The sequence below is a fragment of the Xyrauchen texanus genome, chromosome 24 (assembly GCF_025860055.1).
Source record: "Xyrauchen texanus isolate HMW12.3.18 chromosome 24, RBS_HiC_50CHRs, whole genome shotgun sequence".
In the NCBI taxonomy this organism is placed as follows: domain Eukaryota; kingdom Metazoa; phylum Chordata; class Actinopteri; order Cypriniformes; family Catostomidae; genus Xyrauchen; species Xyrauchen texanus.
Window position 1 is genome coordinate 15,560,560 of NC_068299.1, and position 26,683 is coordinate 15,587,242.

The 26,683-nt window shown below is 36.5% G+C and overlaps 1 protein-coding gene across 2 annotated transcripts; it reads right to left on the minus strand.

Annotated features, from left to right (window-relative positions):
* Positions 1–443: 443 nt before the first annotated feature.
* On the minus strand, positions 444–25,522 carry pald1b (phosphatase domain containing paladin 1b). Of its 2 annotated transcripts, none has more exons than XM_052089985.1 (20): positions 25,359–25,522; positions 23,160–23,345; positions 22,832–22,934; positions 22,444–22,623; positions 21,990–22,154; positions 21,660–21,820; positions 21,294–21,369; positions 19,453–19,604; positions 19,193–19,289; positions 18,296–18,400; positions 18,086–18,181; positions 17,844–17,978; positions 16,837–16,953; positions 15,166–15,345; positions 10,309–10,506; positions 9,388–9,528; positions 9,164–9,235; positions 7,879–8,019; positions 5,824–5,979; positions 444–2,415 (listed from the first exon to the last, which is right to left on the minus strand). In XM_052089985.1, exons 2-20 carry the CDS (start codon positions 23,330–23,332, stop codon positions 2,266–2,268), a joined length of 2,598 nt encoding a protein of 865 aa, XP_051945945.1. In that variant the 5' UTR covers positions 23,333–23,345; positions 25,359–25,522; the 3' UTR covers positions 444–2,265. The 2 variants fall into 2 exon arrangements, with proteins under 2 accessions (XP_051945945.1, XP_051945944.1); XM_052089984.1 differs by lacking the exon at positions 25,359–25,522 and adding an exon at positions 23,727–23,963.
* Positions 25,523–26,683: the final 1,161 nt, after the last annotated feature.

Genomic DNA, 26,683 nt, shown 5'->3' on the forward strand with positions numbered 1-26,683 from the left:
ACCTATGAGCTCGCTAGCTAGCCCGCTCAAGGTCTGCAGCTGCCGCGACTGCGTTGACAATGGATACAAAAATTAAGGATAATTTTTGGCTTCAATATCTCAGAAAAGATGAATCTTTCCCGTAGCGTAAGCTAGCTTACGCAATACTTGTTCCCTCATCTAGAGAGAACCGAGGTTACGTTAGGTAACCGATACGTTTTATTTGAACAAACTTTTGTATTGATGTTTTTCTTCTTTGTAATTGTTAAGTACTAGGAATATACTGAATTCTAAAGTAAAATTGTACCATGTATAGCATTGGGTATTATAACTCCCTACAGTGTTTTTTGAAATATAAATCAACTCTACAAGAGTAAAATACAGAGTTTAATTTTAAATCCTCTATAGTGTTACATAGCAGCAACTCTAGTTGGTGTTAAAACAGAATATACAAATAGTGTTACATTTTGACACTGCACACTAGTGTTGCGTAAATTCAACACTGGCCTGTGTTGACTGGTGTTACATTTCAACTATTGAGAGAGTCGCTGCAACTCTATCACAGTGTTGAGCATTTAACACTTTTAAAAGTGTAGTTTTAACTCAAAATAGTGTGGACCAATATAGATACTTTAAAAGTGTTGAATTTAACTCTATTCGTGTTGAATTAACACTGCTGATTTTGCTGTGCATTTTCCAATTTCTGGGGCTTATACAGATAACCCAAGATTTCTCACTTGCATCCAAATAACAAAAAGGCAAGCTCCACCCCTCAAAGTGATACAATTATGTTGTAAATAAAGCGACACTGATCTGATGGTGCTTAAAGCAATTTTCTTAAGGGTTCAATGTTACATATGATGATGATATAATATTTCAAAGCATTTTTATGAATATGCATAAGATTGAATTAATCAGCATGGCAGTGGAGGCATCCTCATTATTCAATCTCTCAAATACAAATATGACAGAAACAGACAAACAAGTTTATTCTACATGCTTTTGGAGCACTGCTAAGAAAACAGTTTCTTGCAGTTAAATGTACAGGAAATACATACATTGGAATATGTGAATACCTGTAGTCTAGACTCTGGTGTTGCAACCATAGCCAGTCTATTTGCTGGTTATAATGGGATATATTGGATGTAATAGATTGATATTCTCAAAAAACGACCATAATCACTGCAGATTGATGACTTCTGTATCTTTGCATTGGAATGAACTTCAAGCTAATTGAAACCAGTGCCAGGTATAAAACAGTCTGCATTGTCACATTTGGAGGAGTCTTGTAGGTCTCAAGTTAGTACGTTTAAGCAACAACCAAATCAATAGATGAGGATGAAGACAACTGTGAATCAGGCACAATATCACTTTAGTTTTCGTTCAGCTACAGACAACTGAGTATGAGAAAATCCAACATGTACATGGTGGTTCATGTAGTGTATTTCTTTGCATATCTGACCTGCAACATTCAAATCCTATGAATATCCTGGTAAAGTCTATTGTCAAACTCTCCTGGACAAGCAGAAAGATTATTCACATTTCTCAGTTTTTTTCCTTTGATAACACATTTTACTGTATTCTCAACACAGATGTATGGTTAACAGGAGCCACAGGATTTTATTTACTAGTCAAGGCTGAAAAACAAGTTGACGTCAATGATGTTAGTTTGCTCAGTCAACAGTCCAAAATCTCAGGCTATGAAAACATATGAAGACATTCAAGGTGGACTCATTATCAAGCTGTGTCCTTCCATTTCTCTGCATAGCTCTTCTGGCTGAATGGCAGTGTTAATTGATCCCTAAATAGGCTCTAATTGAAAAACAGTGCAACACAAACATTTAAGTAATGGTATATTGAAGCAAACTGTTTTCTAAACATATTTAAAATGGAATAAGTTAATTACAACTATTTACAGTGCATGTACATGCAAGCAAATGATCATTCCGGCCAAATGACATGGACAAAGGCAGTCAAATCTCAATTAAATGTGTTATATGCAATGAGCCAAGACATTTGTTATAATTGCAGTGTGAAAACATAGCATTTAAAGGTCGCCATTAAAACTAATCTTTCATTAGAACGAATGTGTGGTTAATTAGGTAAATTACTTTGAAGGATAAAACACAACACTGCAAACAGAGTCAAAAATGGACAGAAGACAGTATGTATCAAGATTGCACATCTATTTAAAATGTAACGAGTTCGGAGAGAAAACAGACACAATATAAAAAGGACTTATGGAGTGAGAGTCAGCATTTGGTCTGCTCGGCCTACTGCATCTTTCTAAATAAGTTCCCCTCTCATGGGAAGAGTCTGGACACTGTGTGGGAGCCAGCGGAAACGCAGCCTGGCCAACGGAGAGTCATCAAGGTTCTCAAACTCTGAAAAGCCCAGATGGTTGAGGATGGCATAAATGCCAGATCTAGCTGCCACCTACAGCATTAAAGGAAAGTAATAATTAATACAATAATACAAAAAAAGTTGTATATTTTCTATGATAACTCACTGTAATTTTATGCAAGTAATGTTCATAAAAGTGGCTTAGCTGTGCTCATTTAAAGTATGGAATAAAAAAATAAAAGTATGGAATTATGAAGGAAAATAATTTAATGGTCTAAATGGCCATTTTCAAACTCCTACACAGTTCAGGGAAGCAGCAATTTTCAGCTTAAGTGTTTTACCAGCTCAATCTAGCAAGTTTTTGTGTCTTGTATATATAATTATCTTGGCTTCGTAAGTAAATAAATATTTATTTATGCAAGTCGCAGAACCGGCTGTTCATTCCAACAAATTTCTTAGTATCAGCTGCTTTGGATAAAAGGAATTAAAAAAATGTCAGCCCCTCAAACCTAGACTAAAATCCATGGCTATAAGCCAAGGTTATACTCAGAAAATGTCTGAATGAGACTGAAAACATTTACAACCTCATATTGACAGAGTGACATTTTCCAATGAATGTTTCATGGAATTGAGAACTATGTTCAGATGCAGCACTTTTAGCATGAAGAGTGTACCGCCATTCATCATAACACAAGACATTGGTCTACATCACCATAGGTGTCCACCAATCAAACTTTCAAAGCCACAGAACAACTCAACCTGTAGATAGGCATGTGAGTTTTGGGTATGATTGACATTATCTTGATGTCTGACACAAAAGTATACATTTATGGGTTCAAAAAGGCTAATACTGACATGATTATATGTACCTTACATTTATTGTTTTGCAGTGATTGTGGCACTTTGTTAATTTTATACTCAAATAAAATGTATTACTAAATATTACTATTACTATTCATGTAAAAATAATAATCAGAAAAATTATCTAATAATTACTTGTTAAGAATAATTAAAACATTTAAAGTCAACATGAAACAGCATTCACTACCCATTTTACTACCCTAATGTGAAATATTTCTGAACGAAATAGGATATAAAGTGAAAATTTGTTGGGCGGGACTTGATTTTAGCCATCAGATATTGATTGGATTGAGAGAAAAAAAAGGGTTCCATAACAGAATAAAGCCAGGTGTTTAGAGGGGAGAGGTTGAAAAATATGGGCATTTTGAATTTTATAATGTATAATTTTATTTGATCATGGTTGGCAGTGATTTGATGATGCTGGCCATTACTTTTAATGAGAATTATTAATTCAGCTTTATAGAAAATGAGATGTAATGTCTATAACGTCTCAAAAAAATTTGAATAACAAAAAAAAAACAAACAAACAAATACAGTGCTTACGTTAGACTTTCTCGTTGGCAGTCATTTTGATGGACAGGGTCGTAAAAATTCTGTGATAATCTATTATAACCGTCATTTAAATTTTCATATTTTAATGATAATAAGTAACTTAATAGCTTTTATTTTACTTCATATTTTTAATCACGAAATTACAGGATGAGCATATGGCAGATTATATATTTATTTATCTATGAAGAGAACAGATGAACAACAGACACCACACAAAGCATTTGAATGTTTTTCCCCTGCAGTGACAGCGGAGGCCACTAAAACACAACATATGAACAACGCAATATTACAAAAAACAAATATGATTAAAATACGAACAAAACACGTAAAAAAGGAACTGAACAGAACTCAATCGACAACTCAAACATTCCTCCTTGTCCGCATCGATATAAACTGGGTGCTCGCCTTTGCGTAATCAAATGCATCAAGGGAGACTGATGCTGAGGCAATAGTCATTAGATTTTGCATCTTTGCCTTGGACAGACGACTTCTCGTGGCAGTTTTAATTCGGTTCTGGAGGCTGAACCCAGCATCAAGTGCTGCCTCACCCTCCACATGACAAGAGTTGCAGAAAGCGTGTGCACAATAAACATTGAGAACATGTAATTGGAAGAGAGAAATAAAGCTTGCAGTTTCGTTGATAGCAGAAAATAAAAAATGACTCGTTTATGTTTAGGTTGGAGCGTTTTCTTAGTCAATTTAAAATAATTCAATTACTGGGGTCTCTGACATTCGTAAACCATAAGGTAATATTTAATTAAAATAAATTATGAGACATTCAATGCCTCTTCACAAATTTGAACAAAAGTTTTTAAATATTTATTGTTGTTTAGTACTCTCAAAGACATTATTAGTGAAGCAAAAACTTGTGAAAAACACTTGGTGTAAAGTGACGTCACTTCATAAACTTCAGTGTATTCTGCAGCGCTGACGCGAGTCATGTGAAAGACACTTAATGCGTATAAATATCACTCACTTTTACACATGTACACGCACCTTACAGTCTAGCTGATCCCACTAAAACTCAATGGGGTTAAGATCCATAACACTCTTTTCCAATATCTGTGTTTCTTCGCCCACTCTAGCCTTTTATTTTTGTTCTTCTGTTTCAAAAGTGGCTATTTCATAGCAATTCTTCCCATAAGGCCTGCACCCCTTGTCTTTTCTTTACTGTTGGACATAAAGCTGGTGTTGAGCAGGTAGAATTCAATGAAGCTGTCAGCTGAGGACGTGTGAGGCATTTCTCAAACTAGAGTCTCTGATGTACTTATCCTCTTATTTAGTTTTACATCTGGCCTTCCACATCTCTTTCTGTCCTTGTTAGAGCCAGTTGTCCTTTGTCTTTGAAGACTGCAGTGTACACACCTTTGTATAAAATCTTCAGTTTTTTGGCAAGCATTGTATAGCCTTTATTCCTTAAAACAATGATTGACTGATGTGTTTCTAGAGAAAGCTTTTTTGACCTAATATTGACCTTATTGCATACTGTGGCGACGCAAAAAAAAAAACCACAAAGACAATGTTAAGCTTCATTTAACAAACCAAAAAGTTCGTTTCACAGTTTCAACTGTGTTTATTGTAAAGGCGAGTGATTTTCTAATACCAAATTAGCAAATTAGCATGATTACTCAAGGATAAGATGTGTTGAAGTGATGGCTGATGGAAATGGGGACTGTCTAGATTTTATCAAAATTTATTTTTTTCAAATAGTGATGGTGCTGTTTTTTACATCAGAAATGTCCTGACTATACTTTGTGATCAGTTGAATGCCATTTTGGTGAATTAAAGTACCAATCTCCTTTCGAAACAGCAAAATCTGTACAGTATTACAAACTTTTGGCTGCCAATATATGTGGACATACATTTTTATGAAAACTATTTGCTCTAGAATTTATTTTTTATTATTATACTTTTTTATTAGGTCCTACTAGTTCCAAATAAAAACAAAAAGGAAATGGATAATCCACACAGCAGTCATGCGAGGGTCTCAGGAGGTTAAAACACACTCTATTGTACAAGCAGGAAAAACAGTTTGCATGTGATATACTGTATGCATCTACGAAGTGAGCAAGCAAATGAGAATCCCACCTGGTACATCCACTGGCTAAAGGATCGCCTCCAGGAGTCTTTCTTCTCCAGATGGAGGTAGCAGTTGAAGAGGATGAGATAAATGTAGCGCTCAAGGTACTGCAAACTTCTTAACCGCAACCACTGAGCATCAGCCTCCAATTTAGCTGTCTTAATCTAAGGGGGAAAAAAAATGTAATCTTAAATGTAAACTTAATCTAAGTTTCTATTCCAATAGTTTCCCTCTTATTTACTGGCAAAAAGCTAATGGCAGGACATTGTCAATTGTTTATTAATACATTCTTTCAAACTGTTTTTTTTCCCCATTATCTGTTCACTTTGGTAAGCATGTGTTGTGGGTGGTATACAAATATTTTCATGAGTAGGTAGGTTCAGAGAAATGCTGAATAGTCTCTGGTTTTTACATAAACAGGATTCAAATGAATGATTACATCATCCGGGTTTAAAATGGACTCAATACTTGGTCTGTTGAAAATATTTCAGGTAGATGTTCTTTCAGGGATCCTTTAAAGTAACAATTTTTTTAAAGATTTAGAAGCTCCAAAATCCACATAAGGGCAACATAAAACTAACCCATAAGACTCCAGTGGTTAAATCCATATCTTCTGAAGCAATATCACAGGTGTGGGTGAGAAACAGATCAATATTTAAGTCCTTCACTTTCTCCTCCTTCTGTTTTTGGTGATTCACATTCTTTGTTTACATTGCCCCCTACTGGGCAGGGAGAATAATTTATGATAAAAAATGGACTTAAATATTGGTCTGTTTCTCACCCACACCTATCATTTAAATATTGGTCTGTTTCTCACCCACACCTATCATATAGTGTCTGAACACATGGATTTAACCATTTGAGTCAAATGGTTAACTTTATTCTATCAGAAAAAAGAAAGTCACAAATCTTGGATGCCAGGAGGGTGAGTAAATCATGAAATAATTGTTATTTTGGGGGGGAACTATCACTTTAAGAGCTTCAGATGATGCAGTTGATTAGGAATGAAGCAGCAGTGCCTCCAAACAAGCCTGAACATGCAAATTCAAGGTGACAAACTCAAACCAGTTAGATAAATTGTCACATATTTTGCAAGTTAGTATAATGCATCTGTCAAAAGAGACTGTCTCATGCTTGTGCAATGTATGAAGTTCAACTAGGCTCTTGAACTCTTGCAGCCTTTGCTAACTACATCTCCATAACAGTTCTGCTCATCCTGTTCAACATCCTCACGTCCATTCATTTCAAACAACCTTGACACCTGAATGGTTGACCATTTCTTTTGATCAGCATCATAACCCATTATTTTCTTTTTTTGCTTCTCACTTCAAAAACAAATAACTCTAGAAATTGAGAAGTTAATGTGTCACATTTAATCACTGTTTACTGTAAGAACTTAGAACACTAGAATTTAAATTAGGATAATCTGAGAGAATTGCATAACTTCACTCCACATTGTCTTGTTTGTGTACAGTGAACACTCTTTGCCATGACGGTTTGCTCCAAATGAGCTGCACCAGTAAGCAGAAAAGATAATGATTTCAAAAGATAACACCATACTCTCTTGCTTAATAATAAATATTCACAAGGTTCCCTATGAAAAGTCTCTTTGAAAGCTCTCTGCCAATTTGCGTCCCTCTATTTCAAAGCCTTCACTTCAGAACAAAAGCATGTTTTTCTACCTCGAAATTAAACACATTCAGAGTGCACTGGCCTGATGCACACAATAGGAGACAGTGTAATTGGCATTGATAATTAATTGGCTCCTTTGAGCACATCAAAGTGCAAATGAAAAAAATCCTCATGTATCTCTAAGACATCTCAAGGCTACGATGTTAGGGAATAAAACACTTGGCACGGATGTAATCAATTATTCAACTTGTTTGCTAAAATAACAAGCACTGATTGACTGTTACATTAACCACCAGCTGTATAGTTTAGATTTATGGTTGGCTTTTCATGTTGAAGATTGTGCAAACAAACATGTGAATGACATTTAAATGAATCACATAAAAGACACAGTCACACGTCGATATAGTATTTGAACTATGTACACACTTTACCTGTCTGTAAGTGGATATGATGATTTCCCGTAAATGATAATGCATGGGGGTCATTGTCTCACTGACAACATCAAGAGCAGCATCCACTTCTCTCTTCACACGATGACCATCAGGCAACAGCCTTAACACCTGCATCACCACCTGAACACAAACAAGCATGCACAAAGAGAATGTATGGCTCAAACTCCATTCTGAAAAATAACGTTTTTAATCATGTAAATATAAATTTCAAATTGAAATGTATACATAAATACACAAATATTTCAAATATTACAACATGTTTCTATAGTTAGTAGTTATATTTAACTTTTTATAGTTATATAATTGTGCATTAGAATTTTTTTGTCCTCAAAACAGACATATTTTAGTTTTGTGTGTGAGACCATTTCTCACCTTTCGCCCTTAGAAATAAATGTCCCATTTTGTGAGAATTAAATGTATTTGCATGTGAAATGAGAAACCCTTTTATTTAAAAGATTGAAGGGACAGGCAAATTATCTCATTATTCACTTACCCTGATGCCATCCCAGATGTGTATGACTGTCTTTCAGACAGCAGAACACAATTGTTTTGAATTTAGTTTTTTTAGAAGATATAGTTCTGTCAGGTCCTTATAATGCATGTGAACGGGTACCAGCACTTTGTCGGACCACAAGTCAAATTTAGGCAGCATAAAAGTAATTCACACAACTCAACAGTCTACTAATGAATGTCTTTTGAAGCAAATCAGTAGGTTTAAATAAGAAACAAGTCAATAATTAAAATGTTTTTAACTTTAAATCTGCACCTCTGTCCAGGCCTATGATACTAGTTGAAATGGCTGAACTCTAGCGTGACATTCATTCTTCTGTTGTAAATAAGCGGCACTTCCGAATTCTTGCGTGAACTCGCAGGTGCGCTTACGTCACATGACAGCTACATGATGCACTAACAGCTGGCAGGAAGCGCTTTTTAAAGTTAATAACGTTTTAATTATCTATCTATTTTTTTACACAAATGTATCAATTTACTTTAGAAGACATTCATTGATCGACTGGAGTCACATGGATTGCTTTTATGCTGCCTAAATGTGACTTTGGGACCATCAAAAGGCTGGCACACGTTAACTTGCATTAGAAAGCTCTAGCTTCTTCTAAAAATCCTTATTTGTGATTTCTGAAAAACGAAAGTCATACACATCTGGCATGGCATCAGGGTAAGTGAATAATTAGAGAATTTTCCTTTTTGGGTGAACTATTCCTTTAACTCCTAATACAACCCCTTGGCAAAGTGTGTCAAAGTGTACCTCAAACTCTCCCTTGGTGTACTTGGCATCTGGAACACTTACAATCTCCTCCTCTCCACACTCAGGAAAGCCCTGCAGATATCAGGGTCAGGACATAACTTATTAAACCAATATGAGTTCAGTTTGGATACTGTATTTTCCTCCAGCTATCAATGCCATGAGGGCGAATCCTTTAAATCTTGCTTCCTCCTTCCATAAGCAGCCAACAACTGAAAGTGACCTACATTAATGTGCCACAGGGTGAGAGTGGCAATGACCATGGCTACAGTAGTTCGGTCTTTCCCATCAAGGCAGTTGAAGACGAAAGCACAGCTGGGGTCTTTAGCCAGACTGCTCTTCATGGCCTCCAACAACTGGTCAAAAACCTAAGCAGCAATATTTCCAACGACAGTAACTAAGACCCTGTTACACATGGTATTAAGATGCGTTGTGGTCATCTGATCACATGTGGTCAATGCCAAATGCAGGTCTAAATGGGGTCAAAAACGTTTTATGATTGGATCACAAAAACCAAATATGAATGTGGTTAAAAACACATATGACCACATCACATTTGAAGTGTAAGCAATAATCTGTCCTGCATGTGTCCCGGCAGCAGTGAAGCACCTCCCCACTGTGCTTAAACAAGAGTTTAAACTTTGTTGGTTAAAGTGGCTTTAAAAGAAAATAACAGTCTGATCAGAAAATTGAAAAAGCAGATATATACACATGAGAACTTAACAGATCTTTTTCATGCAGGGACACTTATGAGAAGCACGAATATCTTCAGCTCAGGTTAATATAGGTAATTCACTAAAATAATGGACAATTCTGCTCTAAATGATGCTTTTGCGCTTAGATTAAATTTCAGCTGCATCTGGGAGAAATAGCATGCCTTTTTTTGCACTTTCTTTGTTTTTTCTGACTTTGTTGTGCTTTAATGTCATGCAGTAACACATTGACATTGTGATTGATTAATTTCATCCCTCCCCTCCAAATCCGATCACAAGTGGTGACAGGAGATGCATTTAAGTAACCAGGTGTAAACAGCAATGTGTCTCATCTGACCACATGTGATTGGATCACCCGAGATGCATATTAATACCAGGTATAAATGGGGTCTTAAGCTTAAAGGGTTGATTATATAGAGTAGAGTCCTGACTTGCCTCTTCTTTAGGTGCAAAACAGTCAGACAGAGGAATCCGTTGGTAGGTGAGACCTGGATGAATGCTCTTCTGATGGACAAATAGCTCCTCTATGGTGTGACAATTTCTCAACATCCTCATTTGTTTTTCCTGCTCTGTAATCACCTCCAGCCACTTTTCACACCTCAGAATATTCTCCTTCAGTGCCAGCTCAAGTTCCTGTGGGGACAGCCATTTATCAATGCTAAAGCTTCTCTGCATAAGCAGAGAGTGAGGGTGCTAGATGGACCTGCCTGCAGTCCTGACCTGTCTCCAATTGAGAATGTGAAAAACATGACAATAAGACCCCGGAGGAGGTCCAGGGCAAGGTTTGGGAAATACTGAGGTAAATAAATTGACTTTTCAAACTCTGGTCGCTGCCATCCCACTTGATGCTGAAAAGGCGTTTGATATAGTAGAATGGGATTATCTTTTTCAGATTTTGGAAATGTACGAGTTTGAGAATACTTTAATAGGTTGGATTAATTTACTTTATAGACACCTGGTAGCGGTGGTACAAATTAATGGATTAATATCAAATTATTTTACTCTGGATAGGGACACCCGGCAGGGTTGCCCTCTTTTGCCATTATTGTTTTGTTTTGCCTTGGAAACATTAGCACCTGCGATAAAAAAGGAGGATGATTTTCCAGTGGTGGTGGCGGGAGGTGTGGCGCATAAGCTTTTATGCAGATTATATTTTATTATTAGTTTCTGACCCTACTAGATCTATGAATTATTAATTCCTTTTCTAAGTTCTTTGTTGAGTTAATTGGTCTAAATCTGAAGTTTTGGCTCTAACAGCGTACTGCCTGGTAACGGCTTTTCAACCGGGCGTCTTCCAGTGGCCCAAACAGGGCATCAAATATTTGGGTATTTTATTCCCAGCAAATTTGTGTGATTTAGAGTTGATTTTGACCCTTTAATAAAAAGGGTTTAGAGCGATGTGGGCAAGTGGACTTCTTATTGTGAAGGTTAATGTTATTAAAATTAATTACCTGCTACAGTCTCTCCCTGTAGATGTCCCCCTTTCTTATTTCAAGCAATTTGATAGCATAGTGAAGTCCTTCATTTGGAATGGTCAACACCTCAGATTACATTTCAGTAAATTGCACAGGTCAATTGACAAATGTGGGTTAGGCCTACCAAAGATTTAGTTTTATTATTATATGTTTGGCATTTGGATCATTGGTCGCTTCCATCTGAGAGAGCCCCTCCTGGTTTTGTATTGAACAGGAAGTTCTTGCCCCTATTTCACCATTGCAAAGCCTTTCTATCAAACTAACCTGAGAAGTTAAGTTACACCCTGTTATATCGCATTTGCACTCGGTATGGACAAAAGTGTCCAGTCTGTTTAATTCTGACATTTATTTAAATGTTGCCTCGAGCATATGGCTGAACCCCAAATTATGTATTAATAAGTCCCCTTTCTGCTGGTCAGAGTGGATTGTGAGGGAGGTTAATACATTCGGTGACCTATATGTGAGAGGAGTGTTGAGATCTTTTGAAAATTTGTTTCAACATTTTGGGATTCCCAGATCTCAGTTTTTTAGGTATTTACAGCTGCACCACCTTCTCTGTACTATTTTTGGGAGTAGCATACACACCTTTAAAGCTGCAGATACTCTTGAGAATGGTGATTACTGCTTTTGGAAAAGGCCATAAGGCATCGGTGTGTTACTCCCTGCTAATTCAGAGTCTGGGGGACGGAGCTTTAAGCTCTATCAAGAGATAGAGTATTGGAACTTGATATTGGAGGAGGGAGTGTAGGCTAGGATTCTAATAAGACATCAAGTCTACATCAAGAGATGCAAGGGTGTCCCTTATACAATTCAAGATTTTACATAGATTCTACTGGACCCCCTCTAGATTGTATAGGCTTGATCTTAAAGACAGACCCACCTGCTGGCGATGCCAATCAGAAGAATGAGACACAACCCATGTTTTTCGGTGGTGTGTTAAGATCCAGGAATTTTGAAGATTTAGAGTTTTATGTGTGACGTACAGGGGTGTATAGTAACAAATTAAAAATACTCACATTACTGTAATTAAGTAGTTTTTCCCAGGAATTGTACTTTAAGTAGTTCAAAAATGTTATACTTTTACTTTTACTTGAGTACATTTTAAGTGCTGTAACTACTTTTAATGCACTATTTTCCCACCGTCTGAGATCGCTACCTCTCTGTTCTGATTTTATTTTTATCTATCAACATGATCGGCTAGGGAGAGTCTCGTGACTCCCGCCAATCAAATCGCACTTAAAAAACTTGAATGGCAGCTGAATTGCAGTGAAAAAGACCAATTGCTTGACTATGCATGTGAGAACTTGCTCAAGCCAGATATCAGCATTAATCCTGCCTCTAATTTAAAGAAACATATTCAGGTAAATTTCATATTTCTGCTTACTAGATTCTGTGTGTCTATAATGTAGCCTGTAAATTAGCTATCTATCACTGAGATTATTGGGTTGATGTGAGAGATTAAGGCAATATTATCAATAGGGCTGGACGATAAAACAATCTTGATGTTTATCTCAAAAAGAGAGAGAGAGAGAGAGAGAGAGAGAGAGAGAGAGAGATGTCCTCCATATCGATAATAAACTTTTGAGTAATTTTCTATACTTAGTCTATGTTTTACATCTAGACCAGTGGTGTTTATTACATCAATTGTGATAGCAAGACAAACACTGGTTGGTTGATCTTGATAAAATATAAAAGGTTGAGTTTTTATTTCCTGGCGTGTGTAGCTGCATGCTGTTTGATTGACATGCAGCTAATGTTTGTGCACTAATAAAGGTACGCGCCTAAATGGTCAAATACACATTATAATTCCGCCAATGCCCATCTTGATGAGGCATTAATGTAAACGCAGTCGGTTTGGTCTAAAGTGAACATAACAAGAAACAAGAAAACCACTCACTACTTTTGGCTGAATAACTTGAGTAGCTTTAAAAGTATTAATGTAATAGAATTAAACATTGACATTTTTAATAATAATATTTTTTTTAATAATATTGTTAGTTTTTTTTTTTTTATAATACTGACCCCTGATGTAGAGAGTGTTTTCATTTGTATAATAAATTGCCAGGAAAGTTGAGATGATAAAATATTTTTGAACTTTGCTTAGCCTTTATCAAGTTTTTTCTAAAGCCTGATAGAAAAGTGCCCCTGAACCAGACATGATGTGTCAAGTGACCCTGCCTTTTTGTGATTTTTTTTGTTGTTGTTTTTTTGCATTCCTTTCATTGTTTTGAACATGTTTTGAACTCTGTCGACATTAAGGGAAATTTAGACATTACACATAAACTGATTTTAATGTAATTGTTTCATATATTATGATATAAAATGGGGATCATTGTATTGAAAATAACCTTTTCATCTTTTCATTTCTGTAATCATGTCGCCCTTTTATTTTTATTTTTCCATCAGATTCATGTAGTGTTTACAGTATCATAGATAAGTGAAGTTGTCAGTCACAAACACCTATAAGATACCTATATTTTTTATTCTTTCTGGCAAACAGCCTGTGGCAGGGTGGAGGGCGGGGCCGGGTCGTGATACTACACACCTGGTCCCGTATTAGGCTAAAGGCTGACTGCAGAGGGCCGTGCGGGAGAGAGAGGTCGCTAACGGACATCTCTCTCTCCCGCACGCCCTCTGCAGTCAGCCTTTAAACCTCACGGAGGCACAATTAGCCTAATACGGGACCAGGTGTGTAGTATCACGACCCGGCCCTGCCCTCCACCCTGCCACACAGCCATAAAAGGGAATGTAAATGATGGTGTGCTACATTTTTAAATAGCAAAAACAATTTTTTATTATAAAGGGGCATAGCTTGTGCAACTCAGTACTGAATACTCACAACTCATGAGTACTTTTAAAAGAGCTACTCTTTTACTGTAACTTGAGTAGTTTTTAGGACATGTACTTTTACTGTACTCAAACAAATTTTTTTTTAAAAGAAACAGTACTTTTAATTGAGTATAATTTTTCTGTACTCTTTCCACCCCTGGTGACGTTTTGGGCACTCGGATTACGTTTTGCCTCAGACTGTGTGTTTTGGGTGATTCTTTTTTTTTTCTTTCTTTTTTTTTTCTTTTTTTATTTTGTGTATATACTCATGTGTGACCACAGGAATGTTTGTTGAGGGTCAAGGCGGGGTTGGGGATTGAGAGGGGGAGGGGTAATAATGGGGGTTAAATGTTGATTCTATGTATAAATGTTTTTCTTTTCTTTATTTACTGTATGAATCAATAAAAAAATGTTAATTGCAACAAAACAAAAACAGATGCAATCAGTGTTACCATAATGCACTATTAAAATCTGGAATACCTAATAAGATTACAAAATTAAGTACTTGTAATTAGATTACATTTTTTAGAAAATTACAGCTCATTATTAAGATTTACATGATTGCATATGGATTATTTTATCTATAAATCTTAAAGAAGTTCCCAGGGGCTCAGGGACAAATATACAAATACAAATTGCTTTCTAATTTCATGTTTAATAATCTTAAAATAAAGGAGTATATATATTGGTAGCTACTACATATAAAATTAGATTTAGTATTACAAAGGATATCTACCTAAAAAGTATAATCTAAAAGATTACGTTACTGATTGCAATTTTAGTTGCATAATTTGTTAATCAGTACCATATTATATTTCAGAAGTTATCTATTTATGCTGAATACTACATATGTAATACAGATGCTACAGATTATAATAATAAATGACATAAATTTAATCTGGAGTCAATATAAATGGATACTGAGGACAGTTTTGTCCTAATATTAAAAATAAAACAGTCAAGATATAAAAATAATAATTCAACACACCTGGAGATTCTGTGGGTGTTGAACACACACTGGAATGGGCTGTTCCAGACAGCCTGGTTCTCGCGGGGTGAAGATTTGCCCATTTCCCTCCAACACAAGCTCCTCTTGCAGATTTAGCCAGAGAATTCTGGAGTGCCTTCGCCTCTGGTCTGTCAGGTAGGACAGCACAACAGACAGGGCCTGAAGTAGACACCATCAATCTTTAATAAGTTATTATTAGACTGTGCAGCCAGCCATAATTTCCGAAAAATTATTTCAATCCGGACAGTATGGAAAATGCTAATAAAAACAATTTTACTTTGTGAATTGAATTATTATAATTATTATATATTTTTTTTAAATATACACTCTTTTCAAATCAGATAATTTGCAACTTATCGCTCCAAAAAAGTTGGGATCAAGTGTTAATCACTTTGTAACATCACCACTTTTTCTAATAACACTTATTAAGCGTTTGGGCACTGAAGACACAAGTTTGTTAAGTTAAGCAACTGGAATTATCCCCTATTCATCCATTTTGCTGGTCTGTACAATTGTACGGGTCCTTCGTTGTCGTATTTTGTGCTTCATAATGCACCACACGTTCTCAGCTGGAGAAAGGTCGGGACTGCAGGAATGCCAGTTTAGCACTCGCAACAAGCTCTGCTTACGTAGCCATGCACTTGTAATGCGAGCAGTATGTAATTTGGCATTGTCCTGCTGGACAATGCTGGGAAGTCCCTGGAAAAGACAACATCAGAATATCAGAATACAGCATGTTGCTCCAAATTTGTACATATCTTTCTGCATTAATGATGCAAGTTACCCATGCCATGGGCACTGACACACTCCATCCCATGACAGACACTGGCTTTTGGACCTGATACTGATATAAATTTGGATGGTCCTTTTCCTCTTTGGCCCAGAGAGCATGACGGCTGTTTTTTCCAAAGACTATTTGAAGTGTGAACTTGTCGGACCACAAAACCTGATTCCACTTTTCTATTTTCCATTTAAGATGAGACTGAGTCCAGAGAAGTCAACGATGCTTCTAGGCAGTGTTGATGTATGGCTTCTGCTTTGCATAGTAAAGCGTTAACTTGCATCTGTGGATGCAGCAGCGAATGGTGTTGACCGACAAAGGTTTGCAGATGTATTCCAAAGCCCATGTCATAATATCCATTTTTTGACATTTAAAGAATAAAATTCTGCTTGCTAAACTTAACAAACTTGTGTCTTCAGTACCCAAATGGGATAGTTCACCAAAAAATTTAAATTCTCTCATTATTTACGCTCTCTCATGATATCCCAGATGTTTATGACTTTCTTTCTTCACAAAACACATTTGAGAAAAACAAAAAAAACAAATAGAAAATATCTTAGCTCAGTAGGTCCTTAAAATGCAAGTTGATGGGGATTTCTCTTTTGACGCTCAAAAAAATCACACAGTCAGCATAAACGTCATTGATACGATTTCACCGGTTAAATGAATGTCTTCTAAAGTAATACACTCTCTTTTGGCGTGAAAAAAAGATCAATATAATATAAACATCATATAATATGTTGGTGTAGTGTTTTCAATATAGCACAGGGTGAATAGAATTTACAAATCACTCCTTTTTGTTTTTATTAGCATTTTCAATACTGTCCCAACTTTTTAGAAATTGGGGTTGTACAACAGAATGTATTTACCTCAGAGCTTGGCTGGGCCATACCATAGAGGGCCATTTTGGAAACACGTCTGAAATTGGCAACTTTCATCTCCTTGGCTGTACTAAGCAGGTCTATTACTAAAACCTCGCTGGACACCTTGCAAAAAAAAACACAATGCAATAATGTGGGTAACGCTTAGTCATAAACTAATAACAATTATTTTATTGTTCATTATTTGTTCATGTTAATTAACATTGCATTAACTAATACTTTTAATGTAAAAATGCGTATTATATTTACAAATTAACACTACCCAATATTAGTCAATTCTGTAAAAGTATTTTTATTGTTAGCTCATGTTAGCTATTGTATTTAGTCATTTTACCAAATACAGCCTTATTGTAAACTGTTAGCATTATGTGCATACCAGTGTCAGAAATTACCTTTTTTACTAAGGGGCACTATTAATGGACCCCTTTCATTTTTTTGTTTTATGACAGTATATTGTTTTCTAACCAACCACAAAATAAATTCTCAATCTGAACAATTATGGCTGTAACCTATAAAATGTAACTGTAAATATTACACAAAGAAAAACACAATAAACGCTCTGCATTATTATTTTAAATAATCATCTGGTCCCTATGTTAGATCAAAAGCTCTCTACTATCTATTTTCACAGTAGATTTATAATTCACAGTTATTTTATATAAGCACCACATTCAATAATACTCTGTGGCAGTGAATACTGATCTTTGACAGCTATAGGTCTCCACAGTGTATATTGAGGTACTAAACCTATACTAAACCCATACCCCATAAGAAAATCTCAGGTTAATGAAAATTCAACCTGTTTTTATTTAAAGCAATAAGTACTGGCATATAAATCCACTTAAACATGACAAGGAACATTTATTTGAAGCCAAGGAAAAAAGAAATAGTTATGTCAAGTCTCTTACACTTTCTACAATGTAATATAGCTAACTTTGTGAATTTATTGTCTGTCTTAATATTTAACCTCTCTGTCTTTGCACTTGAGCCCTCACCAGAACTCTAATCCCATCAGTTACAAGGCTGGCTGGTGCCGAGATTTCAGAGCAATTCATGCTGGCCAGCAGTCTGTAGATCCAAGCATTCATACACAACCACTGACTGAAGCTCTGAGGAAATGCCAATGGATACTAAACATAAAGAGATGGAGAGAGACAGCAGACAATGATGGCATACACTGGCTGGCACATCACTGCTGTACATGCTAATGTATATGGTATAATGTAGTAAGTAATACCTGATCGTGAAGATATGCATTGAATACTAATAGGTATAGATAACGCTCAAGACTCTGCAATGTTCTTTGCAGGAAATAGCATTTTGTGCTGCTTCCCTACAAAAAAAAATTTATGAATGAATATTGCTTATCTATGAACTTCATTTAAAAAAGTACTAATGCTTACATAAATGTCATGGCAATAGTTAAATCATAAACTTTGAGACTCACTTGAATCTTGTAATCTTCACCAATGCCTTCCAATTTAAGTTTGTTTTCATACACGGCATCTTTTATATTATGCATCTCTGAACACATGGCGATAGCGTCATCAACCTAATATATGGTGAAAGAACTATTCATTCACACTGTTTAAGAGGGTAAATCCTAATGTGCTATACATCTCAGAGGTCCCTGTTAAAAACAAATAAACAAAAACAACTTAAACCAGCCTAAGCTGGTTTTCTGGTCTTACTGGTTTTAAGAAGGATTTTGGTCACCAACTGGTCAGGCTTGGAGACCAGCTAGTAGACTAACAACCAGTTGACCACAGCTTGGTCAGACTGGGAGACCAGCTAAACCGACTGAAGACCAGCTAGGCCAAGCTGTGATACCAACTAGACCATCTTTTTTTTTTATTTAATTTTTTTAAAAAACATTTTATCCCCAATTTGGAGTCGAATCTCAACTACCTCCGTGTCTGAGGTCGTCAATCCACACATCTTATTATGTGGCTTGTTGAGCGTTTGGAGGCTTCACACTATTCTCTGCGGCATCCATGCACAACTCAACACGCGCCCCACTGAGAGCGAGAACCACACATTATATCGACCACGAGGAGACTACCCCATGTGAATCTACCCTCCCTAGCAACCGGGCCAATTTGGTTGAGAGCTGGCTGGAGTCACTCAGCACACCCTGGATTTGAACTTGCAACTCCAGGGGTGGGAGTCAGCGTCAATACTCGCTGAGCTACCCAGGTACCCTCCAACTAGACCATCTTAAACCAGCTAAGACTAGTAAGTTGTTGTTGTTGTTTTTTTTCAGTAGGAGTAATCATGCTATTTTGTGTTGCCTTCATTTGAATAACAAGTTGTGCACTGTTTACAAACACCACTAACACCTAACCTCATTAAGGACTTGTTGACCATTAGGTAGGCGACTAATTAGCAAGTGAATCACTTGAAAATCCAATTTGTGTTCCCTCCTCTGTGTTTCCTCTTGGCTGTGAAAGATAGAGAGTGCTTCAGCTTTAAGTGCAAGTTAAACAGGGAAATGAACACAATAAAGTATATTGTTTTGTAGCAGACTGTTTAATTAATTTGAGGTGCTCTTATTTCAGAAAGTGAATAGTTATTGAAATTAAACCAACAGTGTAACGTAGGTACCTGGGGCTCTTTGAGGCCCCCTGCAGGTGATGTAAGACCAGTGCACCCAGGATTAAGCCAAGATTGGTGCGGCCCACACCCACCTGACAGCTGAAGAGCAGTGCAGGCACAGGTCTGGAGCTATCCCGCAGCACTGAGAGGTTTGGAGTCTCCTGTGTAGAGCAGAGAGGTGGGTGAATTAACTGTAGGTGTTTTAAAGTTACTCTTTATCGGGATAAAGAGTAACTTTAAAACACCTACATTTGTGTGAGCAGTCAATGGTTTCAACAAGAAAACAGCTTAATAATGACAACATAAAATAATGTTTTAATACCTATCTAAAATGTAATAACGTTTCTGTGATGTTTAGGCATAGGGGGATAGAAAATATAATTAACGCTGTATAAAAACAATAGAAGTCATAGGAAAGTCCCCACTATAATAATAAAAAAAAACAACTTGTTTTTGTGTGTAATAGCTGAGAGAGAAATGTAAACTAACAGTCGATCATGTGACTGATCAACCTGATCTGAAAAGCACACTGTGCAAAGTGCAGTCCAAGTGTATCCTAAACAATAAGAAAATACATAATCCATTCCACAAATAATGTGAACATGAGGGGAGCCTTATTTATTTGTATTTATTTGTTGCATTGTTTGACCTGGCCTACACACTCATAAGGCCACTTTTAATAGATAAATAGTGCTGGAAAATGTTAAATCCAATTCAGAATGATCTGTCCATAGCCAGCATTCTTTCACAGAATCCAGGACATTGTTCATCAATCACACCAAAGAAAGAGTGTTTTGTTAAAATGGAAATAAAACCAAGAGGGAGGATGAGATAAAATCAAGACGGAAGAGATTAAGAAATAACTTTAAATATGTCCAAAAAATCTTGCCATATCCTGATCACGACCAGATACCTGAAGACATTTTTCGTGGTCTTAAGTAAACATTTATAACTTGTGTCTATGTTAATAGGGTGTTTTAAGATTGATGTTACTGGTGACAATGTAATATAAATAAGTTTCAGTGGTGAGCTTTCAGCTGGCAGTTCTTAGTATGAGTTATTCACTGCAAAAAAAAAAAAAAATAATAATCATAAAATAAATAATCCCTTACTTGTTGACGTACACTTAAAAAAATATTTTAAGATTTACACATTTCAATTGCATAACAAAATTCCATAAAATTGAATTGAGCACTCTTTAATTAAATGAAAAAAAAACCCAAACAATTTAAATTGTATTAATTTAATTTTGTTTAGCATTACACATCCCAATTTGTTGAAATTTTCTTATGAAATTAAAATGCATAAATCTTACATATATTCTATTACATATATATATATAAAAATATATAAATATATTTTTTTTGTTTGTTTTTGATAAGATATGACATAAGATATCAAGTCTTTAGTTTTCAGAGAAATCAATTCAAATTTAGTAAAGGTTTATGCCTAAATCAAAAGGAAAGCAATAGTCCAATGGCAAATAGTTTTTTTTTGTTTCATGCAAACTTTACAAAATTTGTATTGATTTCTCTGTTACCAACCTAATATATTATATCATTCTGATTGTCAAGTAAATGTATCTTGTTTCAAGGATGTAAAGATTTTTTTATTGGAAATAAATTCCAAATGAATGAGTAAGAAAATAGTTTTTTGCAAATGTGTTGGGTGATTTAGGGGAAGGAAATTAAATCTTTGTGGTCTTACGGCTCAACACAAAGTGCATGTGTCCCTTTAGAACAGTGCCAATATTAGCAATAAACAATGTAAATTGACTAACACGTTTGCCAGTTAACTTTATGGAGATAGAAGAAAAGGAGAAGAAAGAGAGAATAAAATGTAGGTTTTACCCTAAGTATTTTAACAAGGGCATCAAATGTCTCCTCCACTGGTGCCCCTTCCATAGGGAGCGGTAGTCTGTAATATCTATAATCCATCAGAATTTATGATTAAACCATAATAAGTATAACTTAAACAGAAATAAATGAATCTAGCATAATAGTGTAGCAACAGAATAAATGGTAGGAATTTATTTCATTCATATACATCACAATATGTCAGTAACAGGGTTCATGCAGATCAACTGGTAGAGAGTGGACCTGGCAATACCAAGATCATGGCTTCAATTCCGAGAGCACACATACTGATAAATCAAATACCTTGAAAATGGATAAAAGCATTTGCCAAATGCATCAAAGTAAAATATTAGAAATTACCTGTGCAATGGCTGAGTGAAAAGTGGTCTTTTGTAGACCTCCTCGGTGACATGAATATCCTCTTCCGACAGTATCTGGACACGCTGAGGTTCATCTTTAAAGTGCTCAATGTCATTATAGACATAGAACATATTTTGATTCAGTTTGGCAAAGTCACACAACTGGAGAAAAGAAGTTAAACATAGCAGAGATTTAAAAACTGACATGGAACAGATGCTATGACCTCTGGCTACACTTGGCCTTAAAAGGATGGCAAGTGATCCCCCTGATAAAACTCTAGCCAGACTAGATCTGCTAAAGTGCAAGAAAGCACAGCGTTCAACCACTGACCTCCTTCCGGATGGAGAGCTCCATTTGCTCTCCACTGTGCCCTTTGTCCAGGTCATGCAGGTTCTCATGAAGGTTCTCTCTTCTTCTGGGAGTGTATGGAATGAAGTCTTCATCTGAACGGAAAAAGACCACTGGCTCCTCTCTCACACAGAAGAAAATCATCTCCTGTTCGCATATTTTATGGGATAAAAAGCTATCTGTGATCATTAATGGAAGGCCGATCAGCAGAACACATGGCAATGTCATTGTGGAATGTTCTTGCGATGTGCCTTTTACTGCATTTCACAGGTGCCTTTGACATAATGGTGATTTACACTTCAATGTTCACATATATTTAAACTGGAAAACAAGACAAAAATACAGAGAAAAAATGAAAGAAAAAAAAGAAAATAATGATTCAGCAGGAATCTAATTTATTTTAATCATACTCAAAAGACCAGAAGCCCTCACTGACCTCATAACCTTCAATCTGCAATCTCTGGAGGACCTGTTTGAAACCACTCAGGCTGGGTTGGCCCATTCCAAAGAGTGGGTAGTTTCCCTTGACTTTGCGGAAGTTGGGGGCCCCATAGCTTTCTGTAGTATTCAGGACATCAGCTCTATTGTTCACATCCTGTGCCATAAAATACTCCCCCTGGGTAATAAAAAGGCAAGTCATAACACAAATATCACAATATCAAATATCACATATTTTAATTTCACTGAGAATGACAACAAATTTCCATGCATTGATCTACATTTCAGTATTACCTGCTCATTAATGCATATTTTTTTAATACCTTGAGGCCTTTTTGGCAATAAGTACAACATTTTTCATTTAAATCTCTATAAGACAAACATACCAGCACTAAGTAGTGCTCAGGCAACATATCAGATATCCTTCCCAGCGAGTAGTTGGCAGATTGGACTTTGTCGTGAATCTGAAACTCTTCCCTGCAGTTTCTTCTGTATAGAGATGAAACCCATTATGTCCATTGAAATAAAAAAAAAAATGAAAACCCACAACTGATAATACATGTTGGCACTCTTGAAGTCAAGGTAAAATTGTTGATGAAATTTGTTTTTGCTCAATACATTGCAGTAACGAGTAACACACAGGCATGACATTTTGCGCATGCAAGGGCCCTTATGGCCAGTTTTAAAAAGCATCAGGATGCATTTGTCACTTACGTGATGACAACAGGGGCCACCTTGTTTGTGATGATGGACTTGGCCTTGCTGTTGTGAATGTTCACCGCCTGTAGTGAGCGCCTGTCCTCAGCCATGCTGTTTCTATGGTGATCAGCCTGGTGTGTTGGTGCAAACTGAGCAGCCTGGGACGTTGCACTGGCACTTGTACCCATAATCTGCACAGAGCTGAAATGAGACAGCACACAGCAGGATTTATACTGTGACTAATATAAAGTAAATTGGCAAATTTGACATATGTTTATTACTAACACTGGCACTGTTCTATTGGGACACATGTACTTTTTGTTGAGCCGTGAGACCACAAAGATTTAATTTCCATCCCCTGAAACACCAACACATGTAACACACCACAACATCTGCTATAAAACACAACAATAAACTAAGGAAGCTTTCAGAGTGGTAAGTTGAATACATGTTCCACACACCATTTACATTCTTTGAGTGAACTATCCCTGTAAAGTCAGACAATCAAATTCATATTTAAATTACAAAGCGCATAGCATCTCTGTCATTCCATGTTGTTTGATTGTTAAATTAATGGCTTACGGTTTCACAGCTGTGCCTCGTGTGTTCACATCCTTTGGTTTTTGCATCTTAATTTCAGCAAGGGTTCAGGTCTGTCTTTGTGTTAATCCTGTCAAAAAAACTTGGTTCCTGTTGATTGTAGAATCTTTTAAACAGAAAAGGCACTTTGCTTCAGATACTGTTCCACCAAAGATTAGCTTTTGTCCAATTCTCTTTCTCGCTCAGTCCCGCTCTGGCTCTCTTCTCACAGTGACAGGATAGCAGTTCCAACCCTTGAGGGGGCCAAGGAGAAATACAGTACATCTGGCAGCCAGACGGCAGTGTGGGCGGCTCCAGACATTCACAGGGACAGCCCATGAAAAGGTCTCCCAGGCCATGACAGACACGTTACTTAGGGCCAAATATTAGAGGAAAGAGACTACAAGATCAAATATTTTTAAAGCTTTTGTAGCTGAAATCCACCTCAAGTGTTTAATGTCACAATCGCAAAGCAAAATCATCCAGGATTCCAAAGATAACACAGATAAAGAAATAAATCCTGGTTTTTTTTCCCTTCTTCATAAGATAAAATTTGTGCCAGAGAGATATCACTCGGAATTTATGTGATAGCTCTGTGAATGTCATTAAGACATTCTTGTCTCATGTTTGTATTATCTGGCTGGTCTATTGAAAGTTTGGGATACTGAGTCCCTGGCACAAAGATAAATGCTTCCCTTTTCGGGGGCCTTGATTTAAATTCCAGTTGTGTCCAAGCATCACAGTCACAGAACTAAAAACAACAACAAAAATCTCTAAATATGGATGGGAAAGGCCCTGGGATGCATTTTTACAAAGCTGCACAGATCAGTACACAGATACCGAGCTGCAGTAGTTTTGGATTTAGTGGGAGTGACCAGTGATTGGCATATCCTCATTCATGCCGAGTATGAAATGACCCCAGTGTTTTGTTCCTGCTTGAAACTTGCAATCAACAGCACATTCTGCATGTTACTCTTTATGGAAAGAATTGGAAGTACACTTATAAGTGTCTGTTTAATAATTACAATCACCATAACACAAACAATCTTTTTCATACTAACAGTTTTTATAATGTTTGAAGGTGACGAATATATAAATGTTTGTCTTTTCATGATACAGCCAAACGAAAGGCCTCCTGCTAAACAACTCATCCTCCACATATTTGTATGACACATCACAAAGTGAGCTAATGTATAGAGCTGGGATTGTTAACATTTTGTAACCAAAGGACCCCATCCAGACCCTTAACATTAAAAGCTATATACATTATATACATTAACATTATATATCTATAGCATACATTGTTTGTATGTTTTTCTTTCTATATATATAATTTATGCACATATACATTTACTTTACTTACTTAGCTGCTATGTTTAACGCATATCTTCTGCCACGGGTAAATCAATTATCATGTAGTAAAAATGAGTAGCCTGTATTCCTCCCCGAACATTTTACAGTACGTCAACTGATACAGACATCTGGGAGAAACAAACTTAGCTGTGCCAACCAATGGACTACAGTTCAAGTAAAAAAATATAACATAATATTACTTATTTAGTAGAGCAAATATTTCTAGCCTGAAGTCAAGGCAATTTGATAGGGAAAGTAAATATTATTCAACAGATTTCTCACCTGGCTACCTGGCTCTCTCAGACACCTCTCAGGACTTTAATTAAATGTGGAGGCAGACCAAGTCCATGACTCCAAATCAAACTCATCCTAAATCCTATCAATTAATGACCCTGTTCTCCAAAGACTGTCAGTGGTGAATCCATCTGAGCAGACTGACTAAACGAGTCACAACATCTTACAGCAGTGCGAGCGAGGGTGGGTTGCACAGAGAGGAAAAAATGTACAGTCACATCCCTCAGCTGACTCTTTAAAAGGCGATATATGTTGCTATATGTCGGGGGTGGACTCTTGCCAACCTCTAAGATCTTCTCACCAATCGGCGGCTCCATCTCCCAGCAACAGATCACCTATTCAAGAACGCACATTCACATTTGTGATAATATGGCAAGCCGATTTAGCTGTTAATGCTCCCAGCGTTGCATTGCATTTGTACTGGCAATATTTCAATTAGATAGCTCTATATATTCTACTAGTAAGAGCTCTTTAAAAAAAAAATGTTTTTTTTTACACTAGTAAGAATTCCAAAAAACAAAGCTTTCATTTGTATTTTTACTAGTAAGAATGCAATTGCAGAGCTCTGCAGTTGCATTTTACCAATAAAACTCAAACTAAAGAGATCTACAGTTGATTTTTTTTACTACTAAGAATTATAATTACAGAGCTCTTTAATTACATTTTTACTAGCAAGAATGCAATTGTAGCAGTCCCAGCGCCATGGGCGGGCATTGGGGGGCCTGGCCCGCCCTGTGAGTCACTAGTGCCCGCCCTGGACGATCCTGTCTCCCTTCATCAACTCTACGTCACGTCTCACATCTCATTTCATCGCGATCTCACAAAGCTCTTTTATTATGCAGCATGCAGAATTCAGCACTGAATAAAAACTCCAACGTTTTGAGCACTGAGTGGATTTTATCTGAAATGCATCTGATTGGCCATTGCATTTTAGAAATCAGCACATATGTCTGTGATTGGCTACATTGCACAACGCTGCAAAAACACGTTATAATGAGAACATCTACTTATGCTTGCGACTGTAAATCGTTATTTTGTTTAGATGTTCTTATTGCTTTTGTGCAATAGATGAATAACAATGTATTTGTTTTTGGATGTTTTATTTAGATAGGGAGTCCCACGAATGGTTTTATTCTCCCGCAACCCATTACCGCCCGCGCCCGCACTCGACCATCAAATCTTGTCGTGAATGTTAGTAGTCCCGCGGGAGTCAACCAACCACCAGTCCTTGCTTGTTTGCACTTTTATTTATATTTTTTATCAATAGGCTACTGTAACTTTCGTTACAAGTTGGTAAGTTGTCGTTTTGTATA

Coding starts and splice junctions, on each gene's coding strand:
- pald1b (XM_052089984.1), bottom strand. CDS start 23,773: ATGCAAAAACCAAAGGATGTGAACACACGAGGCACAGCTGTGAAACC. Junction 22,155..22,443: donor TGCAGATTGAAGGTTATGAG/GTCAGTGAGGGC, acceptor ATATGCGAACAG/GAGATGATTTTCTTCTGTGT. Junction 5,980..7,878: donor TCATATCCACTTACAGACAG/GTAAAGTGTGTA, acceptor TTTCCCCCTTAG/ATTAAGACAGCTAAATTGGA.